This window comes from Taudactylus pleione, unplaced genomic scaffold (assembly GCF_031769625.1).
Source record: "Taudactylus pleione unplaced genomic scaffold, aTauple2 ptg001966l, whole genome shotgun sequence".
In the NCBI taxonomy this organism is placed as follows: Eukaryota; Metazoa; Chordata; class Amphibia; order Anura; family Myobatrachidae; genus Taudactylus; species Taudactylus pleione.
Window position 1 is genome coordinate 374,206 of NW_028286362.1, and position 27,285 is coordinate 401,490.

The window sequence follows — 27,285 nt, forward strand, 5'->3', positions numbered from 1 at the left end:
GGACTGAGATATAAAGTTTCCTCATATACTGTACACAGACCCTCCCATGTGACCCATTGCATTAGGTATACAATGCTCTGCTCCTGGACTTAATGTATGATTACAGACACCTGTGTTATCAATGACCTAGTTCAGCACAGGTGAGTGCAGTCATACATTAGGAGGGAAGCCCAGGAGCAGAGCATTTTGGGCATGTTGGAGGACAGGCTGTATATAAGAGGTCAGTGTGTAATGCGTATGTCAGGCAGTAGCTCCCCGACTACAGTAAGATGGCGGCGTTACTCCCTGTGCTGCAGACACATTGCTAGTAATCGCCATGTTCCCGGAGATCACATACACAGAATCCCCGTATATGTCTGACGTCATCCAGCTGAGCCCGTCTCCTGGTAATGTACGTCAGAGCCTGAGTGATGGGAACCTGAGACAGTCATGTATGTATTATCCCTATACTGTGTGTGTACTATCCCTATACTGTGTGTATGTATTATCCCTATACTGTATGTATTATCCCTATACTGTGTGTGTACTATCCCTATACTGTGTGTATGTATTATCCCTATACTGTGTGTGTACTATCCCTATACTGTGTGTATGTATTATCCCTATACTGTATGTATTATCCCTATACTGTGTGTATGTACTATCCCTATACTATGTGTATGTACTATCCCTATACTGTGTGTATGTACTATCCCTATACTGTGTGTACTATCCCTATACTGTGTGTATGTACTATCCCTATACTGTGTGTACTATCCCTATACTGTGTGTATGTACTATCCCTATACTGTGTGTATGTACTATCCCTATACTGTGTGTATGTACTATCCCTATACTGTGTGTGTACTATCCCTATACTGTGTGTATGTACTATCCCTATACTGTGTGTGTGTACTATCCCTATACTGTGTGTATGTACTATCCCTATACTGTGTATGTACTATCCCTATACTATGTGTATGTACTATCCCTATACTGTGTGTATGTACTATCCCTATACTGTGTGTATGTACTATCCCTATACTATGTGTATGTACTATCCCTATACTGTGTGTATGTACTATCCCTATACTGTGTGTACTATCCCTATACTGTGTGTGTACTATCCCTATACTGTGTGTATGTATTATCCCTATACTGTGTGTGTGTACTATCCCTATACTGTATGTATTATCCCTATACTGTGTGTGTGTACTATCCCTATACTGTATGTATTATCCCTATACTGTGTGTGTGTACTATCCCTATACTGTATGTACTATCCCTATACTGTGTGTGTGTACTATCCCTATACTGTATGTATTATCCCTATACTGTGTGTGTGTACTATCCCTATACTGTATGTACTATCCCTATACTGTGTGTATGTACTATCCCTATACTGTATGTATTATCCCTATACTGTGTGTGTGTACTATCCCTATACTGTATGTACTATCCCTATACTGTGTGTGTGTACTATCCCTATACTGTATGTATGTATTATCCCTATACTGTATGTACTATCCCTATACTGTGTGTATGTACTATCCCTATACTGTGTGTACTATCCCTATACTGTGTGTATGTACTATCCCTATACTGTGTGTATGTATTATCCCTATACTGTGTGTGTGTACTATCCCTATACTGTGTGTGTGTACTATCCCTATACTGTGTGTATGTACTGTCCCTATACTGTGTGTATGTACTATCCCTATACTGTGTGTATGTACTGTCCCTATACTGTGTGTATGTACTATCCCTATACTGTGTGTATGTACTGTCCCTATACTGTGTGTATGTATTATCCCTATACTGTGTGTATGTACTATCCCTATACTGTGTGTATGTACTATCCCTATACTGTGTGTATGTACTATCCTATACTGTATGTATGTACTATCCCTGTACTGTGTGTATGTACTATCCCTATACTGTGTGTATGTACTATCCCTATACTGTGTGTATGTACTATCCCTATACTGTGTGTATGTATTATCCCTATACTGTGTGTATGTACTATCCCTATACTGTGTATGTACTATCCCTATACTGTGTATGTACTATCCCTATACTGTGTGTATGTACTATCCCTATACTGTGTGTATGTATTATCCCTATACTGTGTGTATGTACTATCCCTATACTGTATGTATTATCCCTATACTGTGTGTATGTACTATCCCTATACTGTGTGTATGTACTATCCCTGTACTGTGTGTATGTACTATCCCTATACTGTGTGTATGTACTATCCCTATACTGTGTGTATGTACTATCCCTATACTGTGTATGTACTATCCCTATACTGTGTGTATGTACTATCCCTATACTGTGTGTATGTACTATCCCTATACTGTGTGTATGTACTATCCCTATACTGTGTATGTACTATCCCTATACTGTGTATGTACTATCCCTATACTGTGTGTATGTACTATCCCTATACTGTGTGTATGTACTATCCCTATACTGTGTGTATGTACTATCCCTATACTGTGTGTATGTACTATCCCTATACTGTGTGTATGTACTATCCCTATACTGTGTGTATGTACTATCCCTATACTGTGTGTATGTACTATCCCTATACTGTGTGTATGTACTATCCCTATACTGTGTGTATGTACTATCCCTATACTGTGTGTGTACTATCCCTATACTGTGTGTGTACTATCCCTATACTGTGTGTGTGTACTATCCCTATACTGTGTGTGTACTATCCTATACTGTGTGTGTGTACTATCCCTATACTGTGTGTGTACTATCCCTATACTGTGTATGTACTATCCCTATACTGTGTGTATGTACTATCCCTATACTGTGTGTATGTACTATCCCTATACTGTGTGTATGTACTATCCCTATACTGTGTGTATGTACTATCCCTATACTGTGTGTATGTACTATCCCTATACTGTGTGTATGTACTATCCCTATACTGTGTGTATGTACTATCCCTATACTGTGTGTATGTACTATCCCTATACTGTGTGTGTGTACTATCCCTATACTGTGTGTGTGTACTATCCCTATACTGTGTGTGTGTACTATCCCTATACTGTGTGTGTGTACTATCCCTATACTGTGTGTGTGTACTATCCCTATACTGTGTGTGTGTACTATCCCTATACTGTGTGTGTGTACTATCCCTATACTGTGTGTGTACTATCCCTATACTGTGTGTGTGTACTATCCCTATACTGTGTGTGTGTACTATCCCTATACTGTGTGTATGTACTATCCCTATACTGTGTGTATGTACTATCCCTATACTGTGTGTATGTACTATCCCTATACTGTGTGTATGTACTATCCCTATACTGTGTGTATGTACTATCCCTATACTGTGTGTATGTACTATCCCTGTACTGTGTGTATGTACTGTCCCTGTACTGTGTGTATGTACTGTCCCTGTACTGTGTGTATGTACTGTCCCTGTACTGTGTGTATGTACTGTCCCTGTACTGTGTGTATGTACTGTCCCTGTACTGTGTGTATGTACTGTCCCTGTACTGTGTGTATGTCCTGTCCCTGTACTGTGTGTATGTCCTGTCCCTGTACTGTGTGTATGTCCTGTCCCTGTACTGTGTGTATGTCCTGTCCCTGTACTGTGTGTATGTCCTGTCCCTGTACTGTGTGTATGTCCTGTCCCTGTACTGTGTGTATGTCCTGTCCCTGTACTGTGTGTGTGTCCTGTGTGTGGACTGTGTGTGATCCCAGCTGTTGGATACTGGTATATGTTTATTTTCCTCCTCATACTGGGGATGACCCGATTCTCTCTCCTAGATCTCAGCATGACCGGGGGACTTAGTGAGAGTCTGTGACATTAATGGACCTTTCTGTACCTGATAACTGCGAGACTGCCACGGCCGAGGTCATGGTACAGCGGAGAGAGGAGGTGGGTGCTCTGCCCCCAGCGAATGCCGCTTATCCGGCCATGGTGGACAGGAAGCAGGAGGCCGTGGTGTCTCCTATAACGAAGGGACTGCACCTAATGTCATCCCCCGGCAGGGCCGCAGCTCAGCCCATTGGCTGCCACAGGAAACTCTCTCTCCTATCTCTGCCAGACTCGCAGGAGAGTTTGATGCTGGCACATGCAGAGCGGCAGAGTTCTCTGGGTAAGTCACCCCCTACAGCTAGTGGTCTGGGTCTGCACAGCAGAGTTAGAGTACTGGGATGGCCGGCTGTGTCCGTGCAGGGGGTCCGGCAGGGGGCAGCTCTTTTATACACGACATGGGGGCGATTCCTTTGTGTTATCGCCCCAATCTCTCCTATAAAGTGACGGGAGATCGGGGGCGATGTTCACTGTGGGTGCCCATTCCTTTTTGTACTTATCGAATCCAAATAGACCGTGTTTAGTCCCGTAAAGCGGCCAAACCGTCTAAAGTCCTGGTTAGCGCAGCCTGACAGTAGTCTGGGCTTCCAAAACCAGTATTTCTCACACGTTTGTCCTCGCCACCTCCGGAGGGTGCGCGCACAAATGTGTCCATCCTGGGCATTCGTGTCCAAACGGAACAACCACCGAAATGCTCTGCGGAGTGCCCATTACTCACAGCTGTGTGTTGTAACCATTGAATCGCTCTGCGGAGTGCCCACTACTCACAGCTGTGTGTGATAACCATTGTATCGCTCTGCGGAGTGCCCATTACTCACAGCTGTTTGTGATAACCATTGTATCGCTCTGCGGAGTGCCCATTACTCACAGCTGTGTGTGATAACCATTGTATCGCTCTGCGGAGTGCCCATTACTCACAGCTGTGTTGGTTTTTTTCCTGTAGACTCTTCTCGTGTTGATGGGAACAAGTCATCACCTACTGATGGGATCTGTGCCTTACAAACTCCAACCTCCAAAACCAGCTGCGAAGGTCGCCCCGGGCACAGTGTTACCACGTCTCCTTGTCTGACCAGTCTGTTGGAGTATGGTTCCTCTGCCAATAACCCCCTCACACCGCCGGTCAAGGTTCCAAAGAAACGAGGCCGCAAGTCCAATGCTGAGCTTCTCTTAATAAGGATGGCGCAGGAGTCCCCTGAGGATACCATAGAGTCCATCCCTGAGGAGACAGAGACAGAGCTAACGCAGAGTGGACGACCGAGGCGACGGGCAGCTAAAATGTAAGTGGTCCAGGCGTCGGGCGACTCTCACTGTCTGGCACCTCACAGATGTCGCCGAGCAGACATACTGTGTGTACAGGCCATGGGCACCCCCCGCTGTATTGTTCCCAATAAGGACAGGAGTGCAGCTGGTGAGTGATGTGCCTGTGTAGGACACCTATCCCTTTGCCTCGTATAGATGCTGTGTGTGCAGGCCATGGGCATCCCCCGCTGTATTGTTCCCAATAAGGACAGGGGTGCAGCTGGTGAGAGATGTGCCTGTGTAGGACACCTATCCCTTTGCCTCGTATAGATGCTGTGTGTGTACAGGCCATGGGCATCCCCCGCTGTATTGTTCCCAATAAGGACCGGAGTGCAGCTGGTGAGTGATGTGCCTGTGTAGGACACCTATCCCTTTGCCTCGTATAGATGCTGTGTGTACAGGCCATGGGCATCCCCCGCTCTATTATACCCAATAAGGACAGGAGTGCAGCTGGTGAGTGATGTGCCTGTGTAGGACACCTATCCCTTTGCCTCGTATAGATGCTGTGTGTGTACAGGCCATGGGCATCCCCCGCTGTATTGTTCCCAATAAGGACCGTAGTGCAGCTGGTGAGTGATGTGCCTGTGTAGGACACCTATCCCTTTGCCTCGTATAGATGCTGTGTGTACAGGCCATGGGCATCCCCCGCTGTATTATACCCAATAAGGACAGGAGTGCAGCTGGTGAGTGATGTGCCTGTGTAGGACACCTATCCCTTTGCCTCGTATAGATGCTGTGCGTGCAGGCCATGGGCACCCCCCGCTGTATTGTTCCCAATAAGGACAGGAGTGCAGCTGGTGAGAGATGTGCCTGTGTAGGACACCTATCCCTTTGCCTCGTATAGATGCTGTGTGTGTACAGGCCATGGGCACCCCCCGCTGTATTATACCCAATAAGGACAGGAGTGCAGCTGGTGAGAGATGTGCCTGTGTAGGACACCTATCCCTTTGCCTCGTATAGATGCTGTGTGTACAGGCCATGGGCACCCCCCGCTGTATTGTTCCCAATAAGGACAGGAGTGCAGCTGGTGAGTGATGTGCCTGTGTAGGACACCTATCCCTTTGCCTCGTATAGATGCTGTGTGTGCAGGCCATGGGCATCCCCCGCTGTATTGTTCCCAATAAGGACCGGAGTGCAGCTGGTGAGTGATGTGCCTGTGTAGGACACCTATCCCTTTGCCTCGTATAGATGCTGTGTGTACAGGCCATGGGCATCCCCCGCTCTATTATACCCAATAAGGACAGGAGTGCAGCTGGTGAGTGATGTGCCTGTGTAGGACACCTATCCCTTTGCCTCGTATAGATGCTGTGTGTGTACAGTCCCTGGGCACCCCCCGCTGTATTGTTCCCAATAAGGACAGGAGTGCAGCTGGTGAGTGATGTGCCTGTGTAGGACACCTATCCCTTTGCCTCGTATAGATGCTGTGTGTGTACAGGCCATGGGCACCCCCTGCTGTATTATACCCAATAAGGACAGGAGTGCAGCTGGTGAGTGATGTGCCTGTGTAGGACACCTATCCCTTTGCCTCGTATAGATGCTGTGCGTGCAGGCCATGGGCACCCCCCGCTGTATTGTTCCCAATAAGGACAGGAGTGCAGCTGGTGAGAGATGTGCCTGTGTAGGACACCTATCCCTTTGCCTCGTATAGATGCTGTGTGTGTACAGGCCATGGGCACCCCCCGCTGTATTGTTCCCAATAAGGACAGGAGTGCAGCTGGTGAGTGATGTGCCTGTGTAGGACACCTATCCCTTTGCCTCGTATAGATGCTGTGTGTACAGGCTATGGGCACCCCCCGCTGTATTATACCCAATAAGGACAGGGGTGCAGCTGGTGAGTGATGTGCCTGTGTAGGACACCTATCCCTTTGCCTCGTATAGATGCTGTGTGTACAGGCCATGGGCATCCCCCGCTGTATTATACCCAATAAGGACAGGAGTGCAGCTGGTGAGTGATGTGCCTGTGTAGGACACCTATCCCTTTGCCTCGTATAGATGCTGTGTGTGTACAGTCCCTGGGCACCCCCTGCTGTATTGTTCCCAATAAGGACAGGAGTGCAGCTGGTGAGTGATGTGCCTGTGTAGGACACCTATCCCTTTGCCTCGTATAGATGCTGTGTGTACAGGCCATGGGCATCCCCCGCTGTATTATACCCAATAAGGACAGGGGTGCAGCTGGTGAGTGATGTGCCTGTGTAGGACACCTATCCCTTTGCCTCGTATAGATGCTGTGTGTGTGTACAGCCCATGGGCATCCCCCGCTATATTATACAAAATAAGGGAACAATACAGCATTAGTCACCACGGCTGTTACATTGTGTGTGTGCGACGTTGTAAGCCTCCCTAATATGTGTGATTAGCTTCGGCCAATGGGAGAACCCTAAAGGTCTGCGCCGGGTAACTCTGTTCTCTTGTGCCTATATGCTGCCTCCATATGTATGTAGTGTGTATTATGGGCCTATATGCTGCCTCCATATGTATGTAGTGTGTATTATGGGCCTATATGCTGCCTCCATATGTATGTAGTGTGTATTATGTGCCTGTATGTCTCTTCCATATGTATGTAGTGTGTATTATGTGCCTATATGCTGCCTCCTCCATATGTATGTAGTGTGTATTATGTGCCTATATGTCTCCATATGTATGTAGTGTGTATTATGTGCCTTTATGCCTCCTCCATATGTATGTAGTGTGTATTATGTGCCTATATGTCTCCTCCATATGTATGTAGTGTGTATTATGTGCCTTTATGCCTCCTCCATATGTATGTAGTGTGTATTATGTGCCTATATGCCTCCTTCGTATGTATGTAGTGTGTATTATGTGCCTATATGTCTCCTCCATATGTATGTAGTGTGTATTATGTGCCTTTATGCCTCCTCCATATGTATGTAGTGTGTATTATGTGCCTTTATGCCTCCTCCATATGTATGTAGTGTGTATTATGTGCCTATATGCCTCCTTCGTATGTATGTAGTGTGTATTATGTGCCTATATGTCTCCTCCATATGTATGTAGTGTGTATTATGGGCCTATATGCTGCCTCCATATGTATGTAGTGTGTATTGTGTCCATATGTCTCCTTCATATGTATGTAGTGTGTATTATGTGCCTATATGCTGCCTCCATATGTATGTAGTGTGTATTATGTGCCTATATGCCTCCTTCGTATGTATGTAGTGTGTATTATGTGCCTATATGTCTCCTCCATATGTATGTAGTGTGTATTATGTGCCTATATGCTGCCTCCATATGTATGTAGTGTGTATTGTGTCCATATGTCTCCTTCATATGTATGTAGTGTGTATTATGTGCCTATATGCTGCCTCCATATGTATGTAGTGTGTATTATGGGCCTATATGCTGCCTCCATATGTATGTAGTGTGTATTATGGGCCTATATGCTGCCTCCATATGTATGTAGTGTGTATTATGGGCCTATATGCTGCCTCCATATGTATGTAGTGTGTATTATGGGCCTATATGCTGCCTCCATTTGTATGTAGTGTGTATTATGGGCCTATATGTCTCCTCCGTATGTATGTAGTGTGTATTATGTGCCTATATGCTGCCTCCGTATGTATGTAGTGTGTATTATGTGCCTATATGCTGCCTCCGTATGTATGTAGTGTGTATTATGGGCCTATATGCTGCCTCCATATGTATGTAGTGTGTATTATGGGCCTGTATGTCTCTTCCATATGTATGTAGTGTGTATTATGTGCCTATATGCTGCCTCCTCCATATGTATGTAGTGTGTATTATGGGCCTATATGTCTCCATATGTATGTAGTGTGTATTATGTGCCTATATGCTGCCTCTGTATGTATGTAGTGTGTATTATGTGCCTATATGTCTCCTCCATATGTATGTAGTGTGTATTATGTGCCTATATGTCTCCATATGTATGTAGTGTGTATTATGTGCCTTTATGCCTCCTCCATATGTATGTAGTGTGTATTATGTGCCTATATGTCTCCTCCATATGTATGTAGTGTGTATTATGTGCCTATATGTCTCCTCCATATGTATGTAGTGTGTATTATGTGCCTATATGTCTCCTCCATATGTATGTAGTGTGTATTATGTGCCTATATGCTGCCTCCTCCATTTGTATGTAGTGTGTATTATGTGCCTATATGTCTCCATATGTATGTAGTGTGTATTATGGGCCTATATGTCTCCATATGTATGTAGTGTGTATTATGGGCCTATATGTCTCCATATGTATGTAGTATGTATTATGGGCCTATATGCTGCCTCCATATGTATGTAGTGTGTATTATGGGCCTATATGCTGCCTCCATATGTATGTAGTGTGTATTATGGGCCTATATGCTGCCTCCATATGTATGTAGTGTGTATTATGGGCCTGTATGTCTCTTCCATATGTATGTAGTGTGTATTATGTGCCCATATGTCTCCATATGTATGTAGTATGTATTATGGGCCTATATGCTGCCTCCATATGTATGTAGTGTGTATTATGGGCCTATATGCTGCCTCCATATGTATGTAGTGTGTATTATGGGCCTATATGCTGCCTCCATATGTATGTAGTGTGTATTATGTGCCTGTATGTCTCTTCCATATGTATGTAGTGTGTATTATGTGCCTATATGCTGCCTCCTCCATATGTATGTAGTGTGTATTATGTGCCTATATGTCTCCTCCATATGTATGTATTGTGTATTATGTGCCTATATGCCGCCTCCCTATGTATGTAGTGTGTATTATGTGCCTATATGTCTCCTCCATATGTATGTAGTGTGTATTATGTGCCTATATGCTGCCTCCTCCATATGTATGTAGTGTGTATTATGTGCCCATATGTCTCCATATGTATGTAGTGTGTATTATGGGCCTATATGTCTCCATATGTATGTAGTGTGTATTATGTGCCTATATGCTGCCTCTGTATGTATGTAGTGTGTATTATGTGCCTATATGTCTCCTCCATATGTATGTAGTGTGTATTATGTGCCTATATGCTGCCTCCATATGTATGTAGTGTGTATTATGTGCCTGTATGTCTCTTCCATATGTATGTAGTGTGTATTATGTGCCTATATGCTGCCTCCTCCATATGTATGTAGTGTGTATTATGTGCCTATATGTCTCCATATGTATGTAGTGTGTATTATGTGCCTATATGCTGCCTCCTCCATATGTATGTAGTGTGTATTATGTGCCTATATGTCTCCTCCATATGTATGTATTGTGTATTATGTGCCTATATGTCTCCTCCATATGTATGTATTGTGTATTATGTGCCTATATGCCGCCTCCCTATGTATGTAGTGTGTATTATGTGCCTATATGTCTCCTCCATATGTATGTAGTGTGTATTATGTGCCTATATGTCTCCATATGTATGTAGTGTGTATTATGTGCCTTTATGCCTCCTCCATATGTATGTAGTGTGTATTATGTGCCTATATGTCTCCTCCATATGTATGTAGTGTGTATTATGTGCCTATATGCTGCCTCCATATGTATGTAGTGTGTATTATGTGCCTATATGCCTCCTTCGTATGTATGTAGTGTGTATTATGTGCCTATATGCCTCCTCCGTATGTATGTAGTGTATTATGTGCCTATATGTCTCCTCCATATGTATGTAGTGTGTATTGTGTGCCTATATGCTGCCTCCATATGTATGTAGTGTGTATTATGTGCCTATATGTCGCCTCCATATGTATGTAGTGTGTATTATGTGCCTATATGTCTCCTCCATATGTATGTAGTGTATTATGTGCCTATATGCCTCCTCCATATGTATGTAGTGTGTATTATGTACCTATATGCTGCCTCCTCCATATGTATGTAGTGTGTATTATGTGCCTGTATGCTGCCTCCGTATGTATGTAGTGTGTATTATGTGCCTATATGTCTCCTCCATATGTATGTAGTGTGTATTATGTGCCTGTATGCTGCCTCCGTATGTATGTAGTGTGTATTATGTGCCTATATGTCTCCTCCATATGTATGTAGTGTGTATTATGTGCCTATATGTCTCCATATGTATGTAGTGTGTATTATGTGCCTGTATGCTGCCTCCATATGTATCTAGTGTGTATTATGTGCCTATATGTCTCCTCCATATGTATGTAGTGTGTATTATGTGCCTATATGTCTCCATATGTATGTAGTGTGTATTATGTGCCTGTATGCTGCCTCCATATGTATGTAGTGTGTATTATGTGCCTGTATGCTGCCTCCGTATGTATGTAGTGTGTATTATGGGCCTATATGCTGCCTCCGTATGTATGTAGTGTGTATTATGGGCCTATATGCTACCTCCGTATGTAGTGTGTATTATGGGCCTATATGCCTCCTCCATATGTATGTAGTGTGTATTATGGGCCTATATGCTGCCTCCTCCATATGTATGTACTGTGTATTATGGGCCTATATGTTGCCTCCGTATGTATGTAGTGTGTATTATGTGCCTATATGCTGCCTCCGTATGTATGTAGTGTGTATTATGTGCCTATATGTTGCCTCCATATGTATGTATTGTGTATTATGTGCCTATATGCCTCCTCCATATGTATATAGTGTGTATTATGTGCCTGTATGCTGCCTCCGTATGTATGTAGTGTGTATTATGTGCCTCCGTATGTATGTAGTGTGTGCTGCAGAGAGATCAGGCTGATGACCATACTGCCTGTGTCCCCTCTGTTACCTCCTTAGGGCCATGAAATACCTGCAGAGCATTGCAGATGACTGGGCGCTTACTGGCCTGTCCTCTCCTTCCACACCTGCCAAGACCGCGCCGGAGGAGACCCCGAAGAAGAGCGGGAGGAAGAGGAAGGCTGCTACCTGTGATGATGATGATGATGATGACTTTGTGGTGTCTACAGACGCTCTTCTCACTGAGGAGAGAGACGCGTTTGAGGACGATTGTCTAAGTCAAGGGTCTGACGGTGACCTCGGCTCCCACAGGATCAGCATCTTTACCCCCATAGAGGTGAGGCCTGTCCCTATGGGGGGTTTCAGCGAGCTTCACGTAGAGGCGAATCTTGCTGCATGGACAATACACCTCCCTCGATCATTCATAGCTCTGTAATATACTCCAGGCAGTCCCCGGTCATGTATAGTTCTGTAATATACTCCAGGCATCCCCCGGTCATTTATAGCTCTGTAATATACTCCAGGCATCCCCCGGTCATTCATAACTCTGTAATATACTACAGACAGTCCCCGGTCATTCATAGCTCTGTAATATACTCCAGGCAGTTCCTGGTCATTTATAGCTCTGTAATATACTCCAGGCAGCCCCCGGTCATTCATAGCTCTGTAATATACTCCAGGCAGTCCCCGGTCATGTATAGTTCTGTAATATACTCCAGGCATCCCCCGGTCATTTATAGCTCTGTAATATACTCCAGGCATCCCCCGGTCATTCATAACTGTGTAATATACTCCAGGCAGCCCCTGATCATTTCTAGCTCTGTGATATACTCCAGGCAGCCCCCGATCATTTCTAGCTCTGTGATATACTCCAGGCAGCCCCCGGTCATTTATAGCTCTGTAATATACTACAGACAGTCCCTGGTCATTTATAGCTCTGTAATATACTCCAGGCAGTCCCCGGTCATTTATAGCTCTGTAATATACTCCAGGCAGTCCCCGGTCATTTATAGCTCTGTAATATACTCCAGGCAGCCCCCGATCATTTATAGCTCTGTAATATACTCCAGGCAGCCCCCGATCATTTATAGCTCTGTAATATACTCCAGGCAGCCCCCGATCATTTATAGCTCTGTAATATACTCCAGGCAGCCCCCGATCATTTATAGCTCTGTAATATACTCCAGGCAGCCCCCGATCATTTATAGCTCTGTAATATACTCAAGGCAGCCCCTGATCATTTATAGCTCTGTAATATACTCCAGGCAGCCCCTGATCATTTATAGCTCTGGAATATGCTCCATGCAGCCCCCGGTCATTTATAGCTCTGTAATATACTCAAGGCAGCCCCTGATCAGTTATAGCTCTGTAATATACTCCAGGCAGCCCCTGATATGATCACACAGTGTAAGTGTCTACCTACTTAGATATTAGAACCTCTATAGCTGTACTGTGATTGTATGTAGCGTTACCTGTGACTCTGATACTATGACATTTGCCATTGTGCGGTGTCATTAGGGATCAGTAACTCACTGATGGGATGTAGTCAGCTGACGACCTCAATGCCGACGCTGATATCCCGACATGGGAGTTAAGATGAGCGTTGAAATACCGACGCCTATCTTATTCCTGACTCCGGAATACAGACGGACGGATGCCCGAACGAGGTATGTCTGGGGAAAGGGGGCTAGGGTTAGGCCCTAAGGGGGGAGGGCTAGGGTTAGGCCCTAAGGGGGGGGGGGGGGGTTAGGGTTAGGCCCTAAGGGGGGGAGGGCTAGGGTTAGGCCCTAAGGGGGGGAGGGCTAGGGTTAGGCCCTAAGGGGGGGAGGGCTAGGGTTAGGCCCTAAGGGGGGGAGGGCTAGGGTTAGGCCCTAAGGGGGGGAGGGCTAGGGTTAGGCCCTAAGGGGGGGAGGGCTAGGGTTAGGCCCTAAGGGGGGGAGGGCTAGGGTTAGGCCCTAAGGGGGGGAGGGCTAGGGTTAGGCCCTAAGGGGGGGAGGGCTAGGGTTAGGCCCTAAGGGGGGGAGGGCTAGGGTTAGGCCCTAAGGGGGGGAGGGATAGGCACTAAAAGTTTAGGGTTAGGCACTAGGGAGGAGGGTTAGGTTTAGGCACTAAGGGGGGGATGCTTAGGGTTAGGCATTAAGGGGGGGAGGGTTAGGGTTAGGCACTAAGGGGTTAGGGTTAGGCCTAGGGGAGGAGGGTTAGGGTTAGGCCTAGGGGAGGAGGGTTAGGGTTAGGCCTAGGGGAGGAGGGTTAGGGTTAGACCTAGGGGAGGAGGGTTAGGGTTAGGCCTAGGGGAGGAGGGTTAGGGTTAAGCACCAGGGGGTTTGGGTTAGGCACCACTGGGGGGAAGGTTAGGCACTAAAAGTTTAGGGTTAGGCACTAAGGGGGGAGGGTTAGGTACTAGGGGGGGGGGGGTTAGGGTTAGGCACCACTGGGGGGGGGGGTTAGGGTTAGGCACCACTGGGGGGGGGTTAGGGTTAGGCACCACTGGGGGGGGGTTAGGGTTAGGCACTAGGGGGGGAGGGTTAGGGTTAGGCACTAGGGGGGGTGATTAGGTTCAGGAGCTAATGCAGAGGGTTAGGGTGCTGGCTGTGGAGGGGTAAGGTTAGAGGGGGTAGGGTATGTATACTTAACCGACCCCTGTCGGGTTACCAACCATCGGGATGCCGCTCTCTGTATTCTGACAGGAGGCATCCCAGCAGCTGGCATTACATGCCCTTTCCCTCACTGATCACACTGCCATTGCTTGTGCTCATTATTGCTGACCCTGTGATAATGGTGGCACTTACGTGTCTGTGGTGTGTGTAGCTGCTGCAGCGCCCCTTTGCTGGTTACTTACCTCTTTCTCCGGATTTGCCCCTATTGCCCCAATCTCGTACATGCCCTGACAGTGTGTAGTACAGCCTGTATTGAGCACAGTCAGCATTATACGGCCTATTGTGTATAATAAGATGGGTATATACATATATATGTGCAGCCATTGTGTTGTACGTAGCTGTGTCACCCGCCTATCGCGCTGATAACACCCCCACATCCTTAGCTTGGTGAGGACTGCTGTGGTCCTGGGCTCACGTTATATACACAGTAACTATGGGATCCGGCCCGGTAGTAAAGGATTAGCGTGATGACGTGCCTAATAGGGGGGTGTATATACCTACTGTGCTGGTAATGATCCCTGACCATGAATTATTTCCTTTCATTCCTCAGAAAGCCCCACCGCTGATCAGAGGGTGTGCTGGGAACGGATTTCCCAATTCCATCATGGCGCCTGTCTGGGCTTCTGCGCAAATCACCCAGGACTAGTAAGAGATCTCTCCCTCAGGTCACCATAGGATATATATATATATATATAATCTGATTTTCTGACGCTGCCCCTATCCTGTACCCCTGTATTACTATTCCCCCATCTCCTCTCTGTACCCGGGATGTCTGGTACTGATGCTGCTCCTATCCTGTACCCCTGTATTACTATTCCCCCATCTCCTCTCTGTACCCGGGATGTCTGGTACTGACGCTGCTCCTATCCTGTACCCCTGTATTACTATTCCCCCATCTCCTCTCTGTACCCGGGATGTCTGGTACTGATGCTGCCCCTATCCTGTACCCCTGTATTACTATTCTCCCATCTCCTCTCTGTACCCGGGATGTCTGGTACTGACGCTGCCCCTATCCTGTACCCCTGTATTACTATTCTCCCATCTCCTCTCTGTACCCGGGATGTCTGGTACTGACGCTGCCCCTATCCTGTACCCCTGTATTACTATTCCCCCATCTCCTCTCTGTACCCGGGATGTCTGGTACTGATGCTGCTCCTATCCTGTACCCCTGTATTACTATTCCCCCATCTCCTCTCTGTACCCGGGATGTCTGGTACTGACGCTGCTCCTATCCTGTACCCCTGTATTACTATTCCCCCATCTCCTCTCTGTACCCGGGATGTCTGGTACTGACGCTGCTCCTATCCTGTACCCCTGTATTACTATTCTCCCATCTCCTCTCTGTACCCGGGATGTCTGGTACTGACGCTGCCCCTATCCTGTACCCCTGTATTACTATTCCCCCATCTCCTCTCTGTACCCGGGATGTCTGGTACTGACGCTGCCCCTATCCTGTACCCCTGTATTACTATTCCCCCATCTCCTCTCTGTACCCGGGATGTCTGGTACTGACGCTGCTCCTATCCTGTACCCCTGTATTACTATTCCCCCATCTCCTCTCTGTACCCGGGATGTCTGGTACTGACGCTGCCCCTATCCTGTACCCCTGTATTACTATTCCCCCATCTCCTCTCTGTACCCGGGATGTCTGGTACTGATGCTGCTCCTATCCTGTACCCCTGTATTACTATTCCCCCATCTCCTCTCTGTACCCGGGATGTCTGGTACTGACGCTGCTCCTATCCTGTACCCCTGTATTACTATTCTCCCATCTCCTCTCTGTACCCGGGATGTCTGGTACTGACGCTGCCCCTATCCTGTACCCCTGTATTACTATTCCCCCATCTCCTCTCTGTACCCGGGATGTCTGGTACTGACGCTGCCCCTATCCTGTACCCCTGTATTACTAATCCCCCATCTCCTCTCTGTATCCGGGATGTCTGGTACTGACGCTGCCCCTATCCTGTACCCCTGTATTGCTATTCCCCCATCTCCTCTCTGTATCCGGGATGTCTGGTACTGACGCTGCTCCTATCCTGTACCCCTGTATTACTATTCCCCCATCTCCTCTCTGTACCCGGGATGTCTGGTACTGACACTGCCCCTATCCTGTACCCCTGTATTACTATTCCCCCATCTCCTCTCTGTACCCGGGATGTCTGGTACTGACGCTGCTCCTATCCTGTACCCCTGTATTACTATTCCCCCATCTCCTCTCTGTATCCGGGATGTCTGGTACTGACGCTGCTCCTATCCTGTACCCCTGTATTACTATTCCCCCATCTCCTCTCTGTATCCGGGTTGTCTGGTACTGACGCTGCTCCTATCCTGTACCCCTGTATTACTATTCCCCCATCTCCTCTCTGTATCCGGGATGTCTGGTACTGACGCTGCTCCTATCCTGTACCCCTGTATTACTATTCCCCCATCTCCTCTCTGTACCCGGGATGTCTGGTACTGACGCTGCCCCTATCCTGTACCCCTGTATTACTATTCCCCCATCTCCTCTCTGTACCCGGGATGTCTGGTACTGACGCTGCCCCTATCCTGTACCCCTGTATTACTAATCCCCCATCTCCTCTCTGTATCCGGGATGTCTGGTACTGACGCTGCCCCTATCCTGTACCCCTGTATTACTATTCCCCCATCTCCTCTCTGTACCCGGGATGTCTGGTACTGACGCTGCTCCTATCCTGTACCCCTGTATTACTATTCCCCCATCTCCTCTCTGTATCCGGGTTGTCTGGTACTGACGCTGCTCCTATCCTGTACCCCTGTATTACTATTCCCCCATCTCCTCTCTGTATCCGGGATGTCTGGTACTGATGCTGCCCCTATCCTGTACCCCTGTATTACTATTCCCCCATCTCCTCTCTGTACCCGGGATGTCTGGTACTGACGCTGCCCCTATCCTGTACCCCTGTATTACTATTCCCCCATCTCCTCTCTGTACCCGGGATGTCTGGTACTGACGCTGCTCCTATCCTGTACCCCTGTATTACTATTCCCCCATCTCCTCTCTGTACCCGGGATGTCTGGTACTGACGCTGCCCCTATCCTGTACCCCTGTATTACTATTCCCCCATCTCCTCTCTGTACCCGGGATGTCTGGTACTGATGCTGCTCCTATCCTGTACCCCTGTATTACTATTCCCCCATCTCCTCTCTGTACCCGGGATGTCTGGTACTGACGCTGCTCCTATCCTGTACCCCTGTATTACTATTCTCCCATCTCCTCTCTGTACCCGGGATGTCTGGTACTGACGCTGCCCCTATCCTGTACCCCTGTATTACTATTCCCCCATCTCCTCTCTGTACCCGGGATGTCTGGTACTGACGCTGCCCCTATCCTGTACCCCTGTATTACTAATCCCCCATCTCCTCTCTGTATCCGGGATGTCTGGTACTGACGCTGCCCCTATCCTGTACCCCTGTATTGCTATTCCCCCATCTCCTCTCTGTATCCGGGATGTCTGGTACTGACGCTGCTCCTATCCTGTACCCCTGTATTACTATTCCCCCATCTCCTCTCTGTACCCGGGATGTCTGGTACTGACGCTGCCCCTATCCTGTACCCCTGTATTACTATTCCCCCATCTCCTCTCTGTACCCGGGATGTCTGGTACTGACGCTGCTCCTATCCTGTACCCCTGTATTACTATTCCCCCATCTCCTCTCTGTATCCGGGATGTCTGGTACTGACGCTGCTCCTATCCTGTACCCCTGTATTACTATTCCCCCATCTCCTCTCTGTATCCGGGTTGTCTGGTACTGACGCTGCTCCTATCCTGTACCCCTGTATTACTATTCCCCCATCTCCTCTCTGTATCCGGGATGTCTGGTACTGACGCTGCTCCTATCCTGTACCCCTGTATTACTATTCCCCCATCTCCTCTCTGTACCCGGGATGTCTGGTACTGACGCTGCCCCTATCCTGTACCCCTGTATTACTATTCCCCCATCTCCTCTCTGTACCCGGGATGTCTGGTACTGACGCTGCCCCTATCCTGTACCCCTGTATTACTAATCCCCCATCTCCTCTCTGTATCCGGGATGTCTGGTACTGACGCTGCCCCTATCCTGTACCCCTGTATTACTATTCCCCCATCTCCTCTCTGTACCCGGGATGTCTGGTACTGACGCTGCTCCTATCCTGTACCCCTGTATTACTATTCCCCCATCTCCTCTCTGTATCCGGGTTGTCTGGTACTGACGCTGCTCCTATCCTGTACCCCTGTATTACTATTCCCCCATCTCCTCTCTGTATCCGGGATGTCTGGTACTGACGCTGCTCCTATCCTGTACCCCTGTATTACTATTCCCCCATCTCCTCTCTGTACCCGGGATGTCTGGTACTGACGCTGCCCCTATCCTGTACCCCTGTATTACTATTCCCCCATCTCCTCTCTGTATCCGGGATGTCTGGTACTGACGCTGCCCCTATCCTGTACCCCTGTATTACTATTCCCCCATCTCCTCTCTGTACCCGGGATGTCTGGTACTGACTCTGCCCCTATCCTGTACCCCTGTATTACTATTCCCCCATCTCCTCTCTGTACCCGGGATGTCTGGTACTGACGCTGCCCCTATCCTGTACCCCTGTATTACTATTCCCCCATCTCCTCTCTGTACCCGGGATGTCTGGTACTGACGCTGCCCCTATCCTGTACCCCTGTATTACTATTCCCCCATCTCCTCTCTGTATCCGGGATGTCTGGTACTGACGCTGCCCCTATCCTGTACCCCTGTATTACTATTCCCCCATCTCCTCTCTGTACCCGGGATGTCTGGTACTGACGCTGCCCCTATCCTGTACCCCTGTATTACTATTCCCCCATCTCCTCTCTGTACCCGGGATGTCTGGTACTGACGCTGCCCCTATCCTGTACCCCTGTATTACTATTCTCCCATCTCCTCTCTGTACCCGGGATGTCTGGTACTGATGCTGCCCCTATCCTGTACCCCTGTATTACTATTCCCCCATCTCCTCTCTGTACCCGGGATGTCTGGTACTGACGCTGCTCCTATCCTGTACCCCTGTATTACTATTCCCCCATCTCCTCTCTGTACCCGGGATGTCTGCTACTGACGCTGCCCCTATGCTGTACCCCTGTATTACTATTCCCCCATCTCCTCTCTGTACCCGGGATGTCTGGTACTGACGCTGCCCCTATCCTGTACCCCTGTATTACTATTCCCCCATCTCCTCTCTGTACCCGGGATGTCTGGTACTGACGCTGCCCCTATCCTGTACCCCTGTATTACTATTCCCCCATCTCCTCTCTGTACCCGGGATGTCTGGTACTGACGCTGCCCCTATCCTGTACCCCTGTATTACTATTCCCCCATCTCCTCTCTGTACCTGGGATGTCTGGTACTGACGCTGCTCCTATCCTGTACCCCTGTATTACTATTCCCCCATCTCCTCTCTGTACCCGGGATGTCTGGTACTGACGCTGCCCCTATGCTGTACCCCTGTATTACTATTCCCCCATCTCCTCTCTGTACCCGGGATGTCTGGTACTGACGCTGCCCCTATCCTGTACCCCTGTATTACTATTCCCCCATCTCCTCTCTGTACCCGGGATGTCTGGTACTGACGCTGCCCCTATCCTGTACCCCTGTATTACTATTCCCCCATCTCCTCTCTGTACCCAGGATGTCTGGTACTGACGCTGCTCCTATCCTGTACAAGTATATTAATGTATCCCATCTTCTTTGTCTAGCCGTGATGTCTGGTTCTCTGATTGGGAGTTTCCTGACTGGATCCCTTCTATAGACAGCTGGCATTTCCTCTGTGACAGGTGAGCAGCAGGTGACTTCTAATTGTCATTAAAAGAGGCAAATGTCTATATCATGATTCTGCGAGACTGTATCACACACATCCTATGTACATGTCTGATAATATAGGAGAGAGACTGTATCTCACACATCCTATGTACATGTCTGATAATATAGGAGAGACTGTATCACACACATCCTATGTACATGTCTGAAAATATAGGAGAGAGACTGTATCACACACATCCTATGTACATGTCTGATAATATAGGAGAGACTGTATCACACACACATCCTATGTACATGTCTGATAATATAGGAGAGAGACTGTATCACACACATCCTATGTACATGTCTGATAATATAGGAGAGAGTCTGTATCACACACACATCCTATGTACATGTCTGATAATATAGGAGAGAGACTGTATTACACACACATCCTATGTACATGTCTGATAATATAGGAGAGAGACTGTATCTCACACATCCTATGTACATGTCTGATAATATAGGAGAGACTGTATCACACACATCCTATGTACATGTCTGATAATATAGGAGAGACTGTATCACACACATCCTATGTACATGTCTGATAATATAGGAGAGAGACTGTATCTCACACATCCTATGTACATGTCTGATAATATAGGAGAGACTGTATCACACACATCCTATGTACATGTCTGATAATATAGGAGAGAGACTGTATCACACACATCCTATGTACATGTCTGATAATATAGGAGAGAGTCTGTATCACACACATCCTATGTACATGTCTGATAATATAGGAGAGAGACTGTATCACACACATCCTATGTACATGTCTGATAATATAGGAGAGAGACTGTATCACACACACATCCTATGTACATGTCTGATAATATAGGAGAGAGACTGTATCACACACACACATCCTATGTACATGTCTGATAATATAGGAGAGAGACTGTATCACACACATCCTATGTACATGTCTGATAATATAGGAGAGAGTCTGTATCACACACACATCCTATGTACATGTCTGATAATATAGGAGAGACTGTATCACACACATCCTATGTACATGTCTGATAATATAGGAGAGAGTCTGTATCACACACACATCCTATGTACATGTCTGATAATATAGGAGAGAGACTGTATCACACACATCCTATGTACATGTCTGATAATATAGGAGAGAGTCTGTATCACACACATCCTATGTACATGTCTGATAATATAGGAGAGAGACTGTATCACACACACATCCTATGTACATGTCTGATAATATAGGAGAGAGACTGTATCACACACACATCCTATGTACATGTCTGATAATATAGGAGAGAGACTGTATCACACACATCCTATGTACATGTCTGATAATATAGGAGAGAGTCTGTATCACACACATCCTATGTACATGTCTGATAATATAGGAGAGACTGTATCACACACATCCTATGTACATGTCTGATAATATAGGAGAGAGACTGTATCACACACACATCCTATGTACATGTCTGATAATATAGGAGAGACTATCACACACATCCTATGTACATGTCTGATGATATAGGAGAGAGACTGTATCACACACATCCTATGTACATGTCTGATAATATAGGAGAGAGACTGTATCACACACATCCTATGTACATGTCTGATAATATAGGAGAGAGACTGTATCACACACATCCTATGTACATGTCTGATAATATAGGAGAGAGACTGTATCACACACATCCTATGTACATGTCTGATAATATAGGAGAGAGACTGTATCACACACATCCTATGTACATGTCTGATAATATAGGAGAGAGTCTGTATCACACACACATCCTATGTACATGTGTGACTAACTTGCTATACATATGTAGTATATTAGCGTTATTTCCGTGTAGTTTGACATGTGAGATGTATGTCACATATGTGTTAATCTCCTCTGCAGGGAGGCTGAAATGTATCTTCCCCTAGAGACCGCCTCTCCTCCGTTCTCCATCAGAAGAGAAGGGGTTAGGGAAGACCCAGGACCGTGTGTGCTTAATAGGTGGGCATTGCTCAGTGTCGCCACCTGTGTGTGACCTGTGGAATCTGCATGATCACCACACTGAGGTTACATTGTTCCTGTGCCATCCTGCATAACCTGTGTCTGTGTGTGTCTGTGTGACACTAACTCTCTCATCTCTCTCTAGGTTCCAGTCTCTGCCTCCTCACCCTGAGCGCTGGGATGTCACTTTCTTCGTTGGGGGCCCCCTCTGGTCCCTGGAGTGGTGCCCGACTTTGGGAGGTTCTGGGTCCTGCCAGTACGTGGCACTGTATTGCCATCGGGGTATGGATGACCGGCACAGGCTAGACGTGACACACAGCGGACCGGCTCTCCTACAGTTGTGGAGCCTGGGGCCCGTGGGCTTGGAGACAGGGTCAGTAGTTATTGGGTTAAACCTGATTTTATCTGTGTCGGCAAGCTGGGCCGATAACGTGTTAGAGGGTCTGTTCCCTTGGGTCTATCCTTCCTGTGTTGCCGAAATTCTCCAGAGAAGCTTTCGCTTTCCTAAAGACCCTTTCTGACAGGAGACACCTCATAGGTGTAGTAGTAGTAGTAGCTCACATCCCCCAATCGCTGTACTGTAGTAGTAGCTCACATCCCCCAATCACTGCACTGTTGTAGTAGTAGCTCCCATCCCCCAATCACTGCACTGTTGTAGTAGTAGCTCCCATCCCCCAATCACTGCACTGTTGTAGTAGTAGCTCCCATCCCCCAATCACTGCATTGTTGTAGTAGTAGCTCCCATCCCCCAATCACTGCATTGTTGTAGTAGTAGCTCCCATCCCCCAATCACTGCACTGTTGTAGTAGTAGCTCACATCCCCCAATCACTGCACTGTTGTAGTAGTAGTAGCTCACATCCCCCAATCACTGCACTGTTGTAGTAGTAGCTCACAACCCCCAATCACTGCACTGTTGTAGTAGTAGCTCACATCCCCCAATCACTGCACTGTTGCAGTAGTAGTAGCTCCCATCCCCCAATCACTGCACTGTTGTAGTAGTAGCTCACATCCTCCAATCACTGCACTGTTGTAGTAGTAGTAGCTCCCATCCCCCAATCACTGCACTGTTGTAGTAGTAGCTCACATCCTCCAATCACTGCACTGTTGTAGTAGTAGTAGCTCCCATCCCCCAATCACTGCACTGTTGTAGTAGTAGCTCACATCCTCCAATCACTGCACTGTTGTAGTAGTAGTAGTAGTAGCTCACATCCCCCAATCACTGCACTGTATTAGTAGTAGCTCACATCCCCCAATCACTGCACTGTTGTAGTAGTAGTAGTAGTAGCTCACATCCCCCAATCACTGCACTGTTGTAGTAGTAGCTCACATCCCCCAATCACTGCACTATTGCAGTAGTAGTAGCTCCCATCCCCCAATCACTGCACTGTTGTAGTAGTAGCTCACATCCTCCAATCACTGCACTGTTGTAGTAGTAGTAGTAGTAGTAGCTCACATCCCCCAATCACTGCACTGTTGTAGTAGTAGCTCACATCCCCCAATCACTGCACTATTGTAGTAGTAGTAGCTCCCATCCCCCAATCACTGCACTGTTGTAGTAGTAGCTCACATCCCCCAATCACTGCACTGTTGTAGTAGTAGTAGTAGCTCACATCCCCCAATCACTGCACTGTTGTAGTAGTAGTAGTAGCTCCCATCCCCCAATCACTGCACTGTTGTAGTAGTAGCTCCCATCCCCCAATCACTGCACTGTTGTAGTAGTAGTAGCTCACATCCCCCAATCACTGCACTGTTGTAGTAGTAGTAGTAGGTCACATCCCCCAATCACTGCACTGTAGTAGTAGTAATAGTAGCTCCCATCCCCCAATCACTGCACTGTTGTAGTAATAGTAGCTTACATCCCCCAATCACTGCACTGTTGTAGTAGTAGCTCACATCCCCCAATCACTGCACTGTTGTAGTAGTAGTAGTAGCTCACATCCCCCAATCACTGCACTGTTGTAGTAGTAGTAGTAGCTCCCATCCCCCAATCACTGCACTGTTGTAGTAGTAGCTCCCATCCCCCAATCACTGCACTGTTGTAGTAGTAGTAGCTCACATCCCCCAATCACTGCACTGTTGTAGTAGTAGTAGCTCACATCCCCCAATCACTGCACTGTTGTAGTAGTAGCTCACATCCCCCAATCACTGCACTGTTGTAGTAGTAGTAGTAGCTCACATCCCCCAATCACTGCACTGTTGTAGTAGTAGCTCCCATCCCCCAATCACTGCACTGTTGTAGTAGTAGCTCCCATCCCCCAATCACTGCACTGTTGTAGTAGTAGTAGCTCACATCCCCCAATCACTGCACTGTTGTAGTAGTAGTAGTAGCTCACATCCCCCAATCACTGCACTGTAGTAGTAGTAATAGTAGCTCCCATCCCCCAATCACTGCACTGTTGTAGTAATAGTAGCTTACATCCCCCAATCACGGCACTGTAGTAGTAGTAGCTCCCATCCCCCAATCACTGCACTGTTGTAGTAATAGTAGCTCCCATCCCCCAATCACTGCACTGTTGTAGTAATAGTAGCTCCCATCCCCCAATCACTGTAGTAGTGTAGTAGTAGCTCACATCCCCCAATCACTGCACTGTTGTAGTAGTAGCTCACATCCTCCAATCAGTGCACTGTTGTAGTAGTAGTAGTAGCTAACATCCCCCAATCACTGCACTGTTGTAGTAGTAGTAGTAGTAGCTCCCATCCCCCAATCACTGCACTGTTGTAGTAGTAGCTCACATCCTCCAATCACTGCACTGTTGTAGTAGTAGTAGTAGCTCACATCCCCCAATTACTGCACTGTTGTAGTAGTAGCTCACATCCCCCAATCACTGCACTGTTGTAGTAGTAGTAGTAGCTCCCATCCCCCAATCACTGCACTGTAGTAGTAGTAATAGTAGCTCCATCCCCCAATCACTGCACTGTTGTAGTAGTAGTAGTAGCTCACATCCCCCAATCACTGCACTGTTGTAGTAGTAGTAGTAGCTCACATCCCCCAATCACTTCACTGTTGTTGTAGTAGTAGTAGTAGCTCCCATCCCCCAATCACTGCACTGTTGTAGTAGTAGCTCCCATCCCCCAATCACTGCACTGTTGTAGTAGTAGCACACATCCCCCAATCACTGCACTGTTGTAGTAGTAGCTCACATCCCCCAATCACTGCACTGTTGTAGTAGTAGCTCCCATCCCCCAATCACTGCACTGTTGTAGTAGTAGCTCCCATCCCCCAATCACTGCACTGTTGTAGTAGTAGCTCCCATCCCCCAATCACTGCACTGTTGTAGTAATAGTAGCTTACATCCCCCAATCACTGCACTGTAGTAATAGTGTAGTAGTAGCTCCCATCCCCAATCACTGCACTGTTGTAGTAGTAGGTCCCATCCCCCCAACAATAGCATTGTAGAAGTAGTAGCTCAAAGCCCCCAATCACTGCATTGTTGTAATAATAGTAGCTCCCATCCCCCAATCACTGCTCTGTTTTAGTAGTAGCTCCCATCCCCCAATCACTGCACTGTTGTAGCAGTAGTAGTAGTTCCCATCCCCCAATCACTGAATTGTTGTAGTAGTAGTAGTAGCACCCATCCCCCAATCACTGCACTGTATTAGTAGTAGCTCACATCCCCCAATCACTGCACTGTTGTTGTTGTAGTAGTAGTAGCTCACAACCCCCAATCACTGCACTGTTGTAGTAGTAGCTCCCATCCCCCAATCACTGCTCTGTTGTAGTAGTAGCTCACATCCCCCAATCACTGCACTGTTGTAGTAGTTGCTCATTTCTCCCAATCGCTGCACTGTTGTAGTAGTAGTAGCTCCCATCCCCCAATCACTGCATTGTTGTAGTAGTAGTAGCTCCCATCCCCCTATCACTGCACTGTTGTAGTAGAAGTAGTAGTAGTAGTAGCTCCCATCCCCCAATCACTGGACTGTTGTAGTAGTAGTAGCTCACATCCCCCAATCACTGCACTGTTGTAGTAGTTGCTCACATACCCCAATCACTGCACTGTTGTAATAGTAGTAGCTCACATCCCCCCTATCACTGCACTTGTTGTAGTAGTAGCTCACATCCCCCAATCACTGCACTTTTCTTGTAGTAGTAGTAGTAGCTCCCATCCCCCAATCACTGTAGTAGTGTTGTAGTAGCTCCCATCCCGCTATCACTGCACTGTAGAAGTAGTAGAAGCTCCCATCCCCCAATCACTGCACGGTAGTAGTAGTAGCTCCCATCCCCCAATCACTGCACTGTAGTAGTAGTAGAAGTAGTAGTAGTTCCCATCCCCCAATCACTGCACTGTAGTAGTAGCTCCCATCCCCCAATCACTGTAGTAGTAGTAGCTCCCATCGCCCAATCACTGTAGTAGCTCCCATCCCGCTATCACTGCACTGCAGTAGTAGTAGTAGCTCCCATCCCCAAATCTCTGCCCTGTAGTAGTAGTAGCTCCCATCCCCCAATCACTGTAGTAGTAGCTCCCATCCCCCAATTACTGCACTGTAGTAGTAGTAGTAGCTCCCATCCCCCAATTACTGCACTGTAGTAGTAGCTCCCATTCCCCAATCACTGTAATAGTAGCTCCCATTCCCCAGTCACTGCACTGTAGTAATTGTAGTAGTAGTAGCTCCCATCCCCCAATCACTGTACTGTAGTATTAGTAGCTCCCATCCCCCAATCACTGTAGTAGTAGTAGCTCACATCCCCCAATCACTGTACTGTAGTAGTAGGACCCATCCCCCAAACACTGCACTGTAATATTTGTAGTAGTAGGTCCCATCCCCCAATCACTGTACTGTAGTAGTAGTAGTAGTAGGTCCCATCCCCCAATCACTGTACTGTAGTAGTAGTAGTAGTAGCTCCCATCCCCCAATTACTGCACTGTAGTACTAGCTCCCTCCCCCAATCACTGTAGTAGTAGCTCCCATCCCCCAATCACTGTACTGTAGTAGTAGTAGCTCCCATCCCCCAATTACTGCACTGTAGTAGTAGTAGCTCCCTCCCCCAATCACTGTAGTAGTAGCTCCCATCCCCCAATCACTGTACTGTAGTAGTAGTAGCGCCCAT

The 27,285-nt window shown here is 47.3% G+C and overlaps 1 protein-coding gene across 1 annotated transcript in view; it reads left to right on the forward strand.

The window, feature by feature from the left end:
- Positions 1-260: 260 nt before the first annotated feature.
- LOC148436086 (general transcription factor 3C polypeptide 2-like) overlaps positions 261-27,285 on the forward strand; it is a gene marked incomplete at its 3' end in the record, with an annotated part of 85,897 nt that continues 58,872 nt past the window's right edge. Inside the window, exons 1-8 of the mRNA XM_088465354.1 lie at positions 261-431; positions 3,772-4,103; positions 4,764-5,097; positions 11,813-12,089; positions 14,960-15,054; positions 20,136-20,213; positions 22,139-22,237; positions 22,383-22,610. Coding sequence (XP_088321480.1) covers positions 3,815-4,103; positions 4,764-5,097; positions 11,813-12,089; positions 14,960-15,054; positions 20,136-20,213; positions 22,139-22,237; positions 22,383-22,610 — 1,400 coding nt within the window. The remainder of the gene's footprint in view (positions 432-3,771; positions 4,104-4,763; positions 5,098-11,812; positions 12,090-14,959; positions 15,055-20,135; positions 20,214-22,138; positions 22,238-22,382; positions 22,611-27,285) is intronic.